The 12,384-nt window shown below is 37.8% G+C and overlaps 1 protein-coding gene across 3 annotated transcripts in view; it reads right to left on the bottom strand.

Annotated features, from left to right (window-relative positions):
• The window catches only part of LOC143078647 (MAM and LDL-receptor class A domain-containing protein 1-like), a 175,528-nt gene that overhangs the window by 96,358 nt on the left and 66,786 nt on the right, over positions 1-12,384 (bottom strand). For all 3 annotated transcript variants that reach the window (XM_076253497.1, XM_076253500.1, XM_076253498.1), the window contains exon 11: positions 402-515. In XM_076253497.1, coding sequence (XP_076109612.1) covers positions 402-515 — 114 coding nt within the window. The remainder of the gene's footprint in view (positions 1-401; positions 516-12,384) is intronic.

The following is a 12,384-nucleotide window of genomic DNA, read 5'->3' as shown; positions in this document are numbered from 1 at the left end:
TTCAAGGTACGCACATATCAAATATAGTTATCCTATTACTTATAATAAGAGAGAATTCAACATTACAAAAAATCTGAACTTTTTTTTCAAGTGGTCACTGAACCATGAAAATGAGGTCAAGGACATTGGACATGTGAGTGACGGAAACTTCGTAACATGAGGCATCTATATACAAAGTATGAAGCATCCAGGTCTTCCACCTTCTAAAAAATAAAGCTTTTAAGAAGTTAGCTAACACCGCCGCCGCCGCCGCCGCCGGATCACTATCCCTATGTCGAGCTTTCTGCAACAAAAGTTGCAGGCTCGACAATAAATGGAGAGGGATTACAAAGGCCTGCTGCCCAATCTATTCATTTTACTTCCATAAAATAGTGTTTAAACTAAACAAACATAATACTTACCAGTTAATTGATCACAGTTTGTCCCTGTTACACCTGGGTTACATGTACATGTGTAGGTAGCTGAATTCACAGGGCCGCTGCATGTTCCTAATACACAAGGGTAATTGGAACAACCTGAAAAATAATACCAGTCAACTACTTCAATGCCAACATGAAGTGTAAATTTTGATACCTTTTTTTTCTAGTATTAAGGGGTACACAACACCTGAGAAAGATAAATAACTCCTTTTTCAGCTGTTGCTTATTTTTTTGCAAATGGATTGAGGGAGATTTGTGACCATTTAAAACATTTTATGCAAAACAATTGTGAAGTTTTTGTTAAAATTATTAAAAATTTCAATTTAATTCTTATTTCAACTTCATGGTATTCATACATTTGACAGAAATGTTAAGTGACAACTGGAGATGGTATTCATACATTTGACAGAGTTGTTAAGTGACAGCTGGAGATGGTTTTCATACATTTGAGGGAGTTGTTAAGGGACAACTGGAGATGGAATTCATACATTTGACAGAGTTGTCAAGTGACAACTGGAAATGGTATTCATACATTTGACAGAGTTGTTAAGTGACAACTGGAGATGGTATTCACACATTTGACAGAATTGTGAAGGACAACTGGAGATGGTATTTTTACATTTGTCAGAGTTGTTAAGGGACAACTGGAGAATGTATTCACACATTTGACAGAGTTGTTAAGTGACAACTTCATGGTATTCATACATTTGAGGGAGTTGTTAAGTGACAACTGGAGATGGTATTCATACATTTGACAGAGTTGTTAAGTGAGAACTGGAGATGGTATTCATACATTTGACAGATTTGTTAAGTGACAACTTCATGTTATTCAAACATTTGAGGGAGTTGTTAAGTGACACCTGGAGATGGTATTCATACATTTGACGGAGTTGTTAAGTGACAACTGGAGAATATATTCATATATTTGAGGGAGTTGTTAAGGGACAACTGGAGATGGTATTCATACATTTGACAGAGTTGTTAAGTGACAACTGGAAATGGTATTCATACATTTGAGGGAGTTGTTAAGTGACAACTGGAGATGGTATTCATACATTTGACAGAGTTGTTAAGTGACAACTGGAGATTTTTTAAATTTTCAGCTGAAATTTGGGTCTCACGACTGGAGAATTTTTTTATCGACATTTTTGCGATTTTGATAAAAAAAAATCCTGTCTAATTCATATAATTTTTTTTAAATGCCAGTTAAAATTCTTGCATTTATAACACTGTTGCATTTTTTGCAATAATAAAAACATCATAAATAGTTACTGAATTTACAACCAGTAGCCAATTTTCATTACTTTTCAATCAAATGTGTTATATTTATGGTTGTATATATAGCTGTTATTATTCAACAAAGAACAAATCATCAACTACCTGTCTCAGAAAGATATCAAGTTTGACATTTTTTCAAAAGAAAAACACTAAAATGAGAAATATCATATTATATATTAAATTACCTTGACCAAAAATTTAACCTGAAGCAGAACAGATAGATGAACGGCCAAATAGACCAGAAAATATAATTCCCCTCTTCTATCTCGGTGGGGCATAAAACTTTATAACACTCACCAGTAAGTGGTATTTAAATGATGTTCCCTACTCTGGCCTTTCATACTTTGAACCACACTATTATTTTATTTATTATTATTACTTTAACTGCTAAGTCAGTGTTTGTTATATCTATTTTGCGTGACTGTATTTATGCATCCCGTCATACTTTGAACGACAAAATTATTTCATGTCTACCTGTGCGAATTTCAAACACGCAATTTTACACCAGTACCCATACCCTCCTTCCTTGATGGGTGCATTTTACATAGACAAATATAATCGTATAATATAATCAAAATGAGGATGTTAATTTGATGTATGCCTTTTTGTGCTTCTTCGTTACATTTGTTGTTTTTATAGTGATTAAGATGATAACACAATGTTGACTGCTGTACCCCTATTTTTGACATTTTTACCTATTATGTCTGTTTGTTTTGTTCACGCATCGGTGACTATATAATGGAATTTGATGCGACTGTCATACAAGTGAGAGGTTTAGCTAGCTATAAAACCAGGTTCAATCCACCATTTTCTACATTTGAAAATGCCTGTACCAAGTCAGGAATATGACAGTTCTTGTCCATTCGTTTTTGATGCGTTTTGTTATTTGATTTTGCCATGTGATTATGGACTTTCCGAATTGATTTTCCTCTGAGTTCAGTATTTTTGTGATTTTACTCTTTATTAATCTTGTAAGCTTTTTAATTTTAGTTTCTTGTGCATATTTTGGAGTTTAGTATGACGTCCATTACCACTTAACTAGCATAAATTTTTGTTAAGGGGCCAGCTGAAGCATGCCTCCAGATGCGGGCATTTCTCACTGCATTGAAGACCAACTGGTGGCCTTCAGCTGTAGTCTGCTCTTTGGTCGCGTTGTTGTCCTTTGACACATTCTTCTTTTCCATTCTCAATTTGATATCAAAACTTAATACTTACCATAAAGTGGTTTATTTTCCTGTGGTTTAAATTTTATTATTTAAAGGATATTCCCTTTTTTGTAAGGGTTAGGGTTACTTAACATAACATATTCTAGAGTCACTACTTTAATCCAAGTAGTGCCAATAAAATTTACCCCTACTCTTTTTTTCACTATATACTGTACTCTAGGTTCAAGGAGGTGTGCCTTGATTGGCAGGTTATTTACAGAAACAGAAACAGATCCCAGATGTGGTAAAGTAAACACGAGGGGCTTCAGCTGTTGTCTGCTCTATGGTCAGGTTGTTGTCTCTTTGACATATTCCCCATTTCCATTTTCATTTTTATATATCACAATAATTAACATACCACCAGCAAACGCTCCAGGCATTAGTTAAATATCATCTATAGCAACATCTCCCTAACCCTAACCACAATAATTAACATACCATCAGCACACGCTCCAGGCATTAGTTGTATATAATCTATAACAATATCTCCTTAACCCTAACCCTAACCACAATAATTAACATACTACCAGCACACGCTCCAGGCATTAGTTGAATATCATCTATAGCAATATCTCCCTAACTTTAACCCTAACCAAAATAATTAACATACCAACAGCACACGCTCCAGGCATTAGTTGTATATCATCTATAGCAAAATCTCCCTAACCCTCACCCTAACCACAATAATTAACATACCACCAACACACGCTCCAGGCATTAGTTGTATATCATCTATAGCAATATCTCCCTAACCCTTACCCTAACCCTAATAATTAACATTTCACCAGCACACGCTCCAGGCATTAGTTAAATATCATCTATAGCAATATCTCCCTAACCCTAACCCTAACCACTATAATTAACATACCACCAGCATCCACTCCAGGCATTATTTGTATATCATCTATAGCAATATCTTCCTAACCCTTACCCTAACCACAATAATTAACATACCACCAGCACACACTCCAGGCATTAGTTGTATATCATCTATAGCAATATCTCCTTAACCCTAACCCTAACCACAATAATTAACATACCACCAGCACACACTCCAGGCATTAGTTGTATATCATCTATAGCAATATCTCCTTAACCCTAACCCTAACCACAATAATTAACATACCACCAGCACACACTCCAGGCATTAGTTGTATATCATCTATAGCAATATCTCCTTAACCCTAACCCTAACCACAATAATTAACATACCACCAGCACACGCTCCAGGCATTAGTTGTATATCATCTATAGCAATATCTCCCTAACCCTAACCCTAACCACAATAATTAACATACCACCAACACACGCTCCAGGCATTAGTTAAATGTCATCTATAGCAATATCTCCCTAACCCTTACCCTAACACAATAATTAACATACCACCAGCACACGCTCCAGGCATTAGTTGTATATCATATATAGCAATATCTCACTAACCCTAACCACAATAATTAACATACCACCAGCACACGCTCCAGGCATTAGTTGTATATCATCTATAGCAATATCTCCCTAACCCTAACCCTAATCACAATATTAAACATACCACAAGCACACGCTCCAGGCATTAGTTGTATATCATCTATAGCAATATCTCCTCAACCCTAACCCTAACCACAATAATTAACATACCACCAGCACACACTCCAGGCATTAGTTGTATATCATCTATAGCAATATCTCCCTAATTCTAACCCTAACCACAATAATTAACATACCACCAGCATATGCTACAGGCATTAGTTGAATATCATTTTTAGCAATATCTCCCTAACCCTAACTCTAACCACAATAATTAACATACCATCAGCACACACTCCAGGCATTAGTTTTATATCATCTATAGCAATATCTTCCTAACCCTTACCCTAACCACAATAATTAACATACCACCAGCACACACTCCAGGCATTAGTTGTATATCATCTATAGCAATATCTCCTTAACCCTAACCACAATAATTAACATACCACCAGCACACGCTCCAGGCATTAGTTGTATATCATCTATAGCAATATCTCCTTAACCCTAACCCTAACCACAATAATTAACATATCACTAGCACATGCTCCAGGCATTAGTTGTATATCATCTATAGCAATATCTCCCTAACCCTAACCCTAACCACAATAATTAACATACCACCAGCACACGCTCCAGGCATTAGTTGTATATCATCTATAGCAATATCTCCCTAACCCTAACCCTCATAACAAAATTAACATACCACAAACACATGCTCCAGGCATTAGTTGGATATCATCTATAGCAATACCTCCCTAACCCTAACCCTAACCACAATAATTAACATACCACCTGCACACGCTCCAGGCATTAGTTGTATATCATCTATAGCAATATCTCCCTAACCCTTACACTAACCACAATAATTAACATACCACCAGCACACGCTCCAGGCATTAGTTGTATATCATCTATAGCAATATCTCCCTAACCCTAACCCTAATCATAATAATTAACATACCACCAGCACACACTCCAGGCATTAGTTGTATATCATCTATAGCAATATCTCCCTAACCCTAACCCTAACCACAATAATTAACATACCACCAGCACACGCTCCATGCATTAGTTGTATATCATCTATAGCAATATCTCCCTAACCCTTACCCTAACCACAATAATTAACATACCACCAGCACACACTCCAGGCATTCGTTGTATATCATCTATAGGAATATCTCCCCAATCCTAACCCTAATAACAAAATTAACATACCACCAGCACACACTCCAGGCATTCGTTGTATATCATCTATAGGAATATCTCCCCAACCCTAACCCTAATAACAAAATTAACATACCACCAGCACACATTCCAGGCATTAGTTGTATATCATCTATAGCAATAACTCCCTAACCCTAACCACAATAATCAACATACCACCAGCACACATTCCAGGCATTAGTTGTATATCATCTATAGCAATATCTCCCTAACCCTTACCCTAACCACTATAATTAACATACCACCAGCACACGCTCCAGGCAATAGTTGTATATCATCTATAGCAATATCTTCCCAACCCTAACCCTGACCACAATAATTAACATACCACCAGCACACGCTCCAGGCATTAGTTGTATATCATCTATAGCAATATATCCCTAACCCTTACCCTAACCACAAAAATTAACATACCACCAGCACACGCTCCAGGTATTAGTTGTATATCATCTATAGCAATATCTCCCTAACCCTAACCCTAACCACAATATTAACTTACTACTAACACACGCTGCAGGCATTAGTTGTATATCATATACAGCAATATCTCTTTAACCCTAACCCTAACCACAATAATTAACATACCACCAGCACATGCTCCAGGCATTAGTTGTATATCATCTATAGCAATATCTTCCTAACCCTAACCCTAATCATAATAATTAACATACCACCAGCACACGCTCCAGGCATTAGTTGTATATCATCTATAGCAATATCTCCTAAACCCTAACCCTAACCACAATAATTAACATACCACCAGCACACACTCCAGGCATTAGTTTTATATCATCTATAGCAATATCTCCCTAACCCTAACCCTAACCACAATAATTAACATACCACCAGCACACGCTCCAGGCATTAGTTGTATATCATCTATAGCAATATCTCCCTAACCCTAACCCTAACCACAATAATTAACATACCACCAGCACACACTCCAGGCATTAGTTGTATATCATCTATAGCAATATCTCCTTAACCCTAACCCTAACCACAATAATTAACATACCACCAGCACACACTCCAGGCATTAGTTGTATATCATCTATAGCAATATCTCCCTAACCCTAACCCTAACCACAATAATTAACATACCACCAGCACACACTCCAGGCATTAGTTGTATATCATCTATAGCAATATCTCCTTAACCCTAACCCTAACCACAATAATTAACATACCACCAGCACTCGCTCCATGCATTAGTTGTATATCATCTATAGCAATATCTCCCTAACCCTAACCACAATAATTAACATACCACCAGCACACGCTCCAGGCATTAGTTGTATATCATCTATAGCAATATCTCCTTAACCCTAACCCTCATAACAAAATTAACATACCACAAACACATGCTCCAGGCATTAGTTGGATATCATCTATAGCAATATCTCCCTAACCCTAACCCTAACCACAATAATTAACATACCACCAGCACACGCTCCAGGCATTAGTTGTATATCATCTATAGCAATATCTCCCTAACCCTTACCCTAACCACAATAATTAACATACCACCAGCACACACTCCAGGCATTCGTTGTATATCATCTATAGGAATATCTCCCCAATCCTAACCCTAATAACAAAATTAACATACCACCAGCACACACTCCAGGCATTCGTTGTATATCATCTATAGGAATATCTCCCCAACCCTAACCCTAATAACAAAATTAACATAACACCAGCACACACTCCAGGCATTAGTTGTATATCATCTATAGCAATAACTCCCTAACCCTAACCACAATAATCAACATACCACCAGCACACATTCCAGGCATTAGTTGTATATCATCTATAGCAATATCTCCCTAACCCTAACCACAATAATTAACATACCACCAGCACATGCTCCAGGCATTAGTTGTATATCATCTATAGCAATATCTTCCCAACCCTAACCCTGACCACAATAATTAACATACCACCAGCACACGCTCCAGGCAATAGTTGTATATCATCTATAGCAATATCTTCCCAACCCTAACCCTGACCACAATAATTAACATACCACCAGCACACGCTCCAGGCATTAGTTGTATATCATCTATAGCAATATCTCCCTAACCCTAACCACAATAATTAACATACCACCAGCACATGCTCCAGGCATTAGTTGTATATCATCTATAGCAATATCTTCCTAACCCTAACCCTAATCATAATAATTAACATACCACCAGCACACGCTCCAGGCATTAGTTGTATATCATCTATAGCAATATCTCCCTAACCCTAACCACAATAATTAACATACCACCAGCACACACTCCAGGCATTAGTTTTATATCATCTATAGCAATATCTCCTAAACCCTAACCCTAACCACAATAATTAACATACCACCAGCAAACACTCCAGGCATTAGTTTTATATCATCTATAGCAATATCTCCCTAACCCTAACCCTAACCACAATAATTAACATACCACCAGCACACACTCCAGGCATTAGTTGTATACCATCTATAGCAATATCTCCTTAACCCTAACCCTAACCACAATAATTAACATACCACCAGCACACGCTCCAGGCATTAGTTGTATATCATCTATAGCAATATCTCCCTAACCCTAACCCTAACCATAATAATTAACATACCACCAGCACACGCTCCAGGCATTAGTTGTATATCATCTATAGCAATATCTCCTTAACCCTAACCCTAACCACAATAATTAACATACCACCAGCACACGCTCCATGCATTAGTTGTATATCATCTATAGCAATATCTCCATAACCCTAACCCTAACCACAATAATTAACATACCACCAGCACACGCTCCAGGCATTAGTTGCATATCATCTATAGCAATATCTCCCTAACCCTAACCCTAACCACAATAATTAACATACCACCAGCACACGCTCCAGGCATTAGTTGTATATCATCTATAGGAATATCTCCCTAACCCTTACACTAACCACAATAATTAACATACCACCAGCACACACTCCAGGCATTAGTTGTATATCATCTATAGCAATATCTCCCTAACCCTTACACTAACCACAATAATTAACATACCACCAGCACACGCTCCAGGCATTAGTTGTATATCATCTATAGCAATATCTCCCTAACCCTAACCCTAACCACAATAATTAACATACCACCAGCACACACTCCAGGCATTCGTTGTATATCATCTATAGGAATATCTCCCCAATCCTAACCCTAATAACAAAATTAACATACCACCAGCACACACTTCAGGCATTCGTTGTATATCATCTATAGGAATATCTCCCCAACCCTAACCCTAATAACAAAATTAACATACCACCAGCACACACTCCAGGCATTAGTTGTATATCATCTATAGCAATAACTCCCTAACCCTAACCACAATAATCAACATACCACCAGCACACATTCCAGGCATTAGTTGTATATCATCTATAGCAATATCTCCCTAACCCTTACCCTAACCACTATAATTAACATACCACCAGCACACGCTCCAGGCAATAGTTGTATATCATCTATAGCAATATCTTCCCAACCCTAACCCTGACCACAATAATTAACATACCACCAGCACACGCTCCAGGCATTAGTTGTATATCATTTATAGCAATATCTCCCTAACCCTTACCCTAACCATAATAATTAACATACCACCAGACACACTCCAGGCATTAGTTGTATATCATCTATAGCAATATATCCCTAACCCTAACCCTAACCACAATAATTAACATACCACCAGCACACACTCCAGGCATTAGTTGTATATCATCTATAGCAATATATCCCTAACCCTAACCCTAACCACAATAATTAACATACCACCAGCACACGCTCCAGGCTTTAGTTGTATATCATCTATAGCAATATCTCACTAACCCTTACCCTAACCACTATAATTAACATACCACCAGCACACGCTCCAGGCAATAGTTGTATATCATCTATAGCAATATCTTCCCAACCCTAACCCTGACCACAATAATTAACATACCACCAGCACACGCTCCAGGCAATAGTTGTATATCATCTATAGCAATATCTTCCCAACCCTAACCCTGACCACAATAATTAACATACCACCAGCACACGCTCCAGGCATTAGTTGTATATCATCTATAGCAATATCTCCCTAACCCTAACCACAATAATTAACATACCACCAGCACATGCTCCAGGCATTAGTTGTATATCATCTATAGCAATATCTTCCTAACCCTAACCCTAATCATAATAATTAACATACCACCAGCACACGCTCCAGGCATTAGTTGTATATCATCTATAGCAATATCTCCTAAACCCTAACCCTAACCACAATAATTAACATACCACCAGCACACACTCCAGGCATTAGTTGTATATCATCTATAGCAATATCTCCCCAACCCTTACCCTAACCACAATAATTAACATACCACCAGCACACACTCCAGGCATTAGTTTTATATCATCTATAGCAATATCTCCCTAACCCTAACCCTAACCACAATAATTAACATACCACCAGCACACACTCCAGGCATTAGTTGTATACCATCTATAGCAATATCTCCTTAACCCTAACCCTAACCACAATAATTAAGATACCACCAGCACACGCTCCAGGCATTAGTTGTATATCATCTATAGCAATATCTCCCTAACCCTAACCCTAACCACAATAATTAACATACCACCAGCACACGCTCCATGCATTAGTTGTATATCATCTATAGCAATATCTCCATAACCCTAACCCTAACCACAATAATTAACATACCACCAGCACACGCTCCAGGCATTAGTTGTATATCATCTATAGCAATATCTCCCTAACCCTAACCCTAACCACAATAATTAACATACCACCAGCACACGCTCCAGGCATTAGTTGTATATCATCTATAGGAATATCTCCCTAACCCTTACACTAACCACAATAATTAACATACCACCAGCACACACTCCAGGCATTAGTTGTATATCATCTATAGCAATATCTCCCTAACCCTTACACTAACCACAATAATTAACATACCACCAGCACACGCTCCAGGCATTAGTTGTATATCATCTATAGCAATATCTCCCTAACCCTAACCCTAACCACAATAATTAACATACCACCAGCACACACTCCAGGCATTCGTTGTATATCATCTATAGGAATATCTCCCCAATCCTAACCCTAATAACAAAATTAACATACCACCAGCACACACTCCAGGCATTCGTTGTATATCATCTATAGGAATATCTCCCCAACCCTAACCCTAATAACAAAATTAACATACCACCAGCACACACTCCAGGCATTAGTTGTATATCATCTATAGCAATAACTCCCTAACCCTAACCACAATAATCAACATACCACCAGCACACATTCCAGGCATTAGTTGTATATCATCTATAGCAATATCTCCCTAACCCTTACCCTAACCACTATAATTAACATACCACCAGCACACGCTCCAGGCAATAGTTGTATATCATCTATAGCAATATCTTCCCAACCCTAACCCTGACCACAATAATTAACATACCACCAGCACACGCTCCAGGCATTAGTTGTATATCATTTATAGCAATATCTCCCTAACCCTAACCCTAACCATAATAATTAACATACCACCAGACACACTCCAGGCATTAGTTGTATATCATCTATAGCAATATATCCCTAACCCTAACCCTAACCACAATAATTAACATACCACCAGCACACGCTCCAGGCATTAGTTGTATATCATCTATAGCAATATATCCCTAACCCTAACCCTAACCACAATAATTAATATACCACCAGCACACGCTCCAGGCTTTAGTTGTATATCATCTATAGCAATATCTCCCTAACCCTAACCCTAACCACAATAATTAACATACCACCAGCACACGCTCCAGGCATTAGTTGAATATCATCTATAGCATAATCTCCTTAACCCTAACTCTAACCACAATAACTAACATACCACCAGCACACGCTCCAGGCATTAGTTGTATATCATCTATAGCAATATCTCCCTAACCCTAACCACAATAATTAACATACCACCAGCACACACTCCAGGCATTAGTTGTATATCATCTATAGCAATATCTTCCTAACCCTAACCCTAACCACAATAATTAACATACCACCAGCACACGCTCCAGGCATTAGTTGTATATCATCTATAGCAATATCTTCCTAACCCTAACCCTAACCACAATAATTAACATACCACCAGCACACGCTCCAGGCTTTAGTTGTATATCATCTATAGCAATATCTCCGTAACCCTAACCCTAACCACAATATTAACTTACTACTAACACACGCTGCAGGCATTAGTTGTATATCATATACAGCAATATCTCTTTAACCCTAACCCTAACCACAATAATTAACATACCACCAGCACACACTCCAGGCATTAGTTGTATATCATCTATAGCAATATCTTCCTAACCCTTACCCTAACCACAATAATTAACATGCCACCAGCACACGCTCCAGGCATTAGTTGTATATCATCTATAGCAATATCTCCCCAACCCTAACCACAATAATTAACATACCACCAGCACACACTCCAGGCATTAGTTGTATATCATCTATAGCAATATCTCCCCAACCCTTACCCTAACCACTATAATTAACATACCAACAGCACAAGCTCCAGGCATTAGTTGAATATCATCTATAGCAATATCTCCCTAGCCCTAACCTTAACCACAATAATTAACATACCATCAGCACACGCTCCAGACA

The sequence above is a fragment of the Mytilus galloprovincialis genome, chromosome 6 (assembly GCF_965363235.1).
Source record: "Mytilus galloprovincialis chromosome 6, xbMytGall1.hap1.1, whole genome shotgun sequence".
NCBI classification, from domain to species: domain Eukaryota; kingdom Metazoa; phylum Mollusca; class Bivalvia; order Mytilida; family Mytilidae; genus Mytilus; species Mytilus galloprovincialis.
Note: the sequence above shows the minus strand (reverse complement) of the source record. Positions and strands in the feature narration are given on the sequence as shown.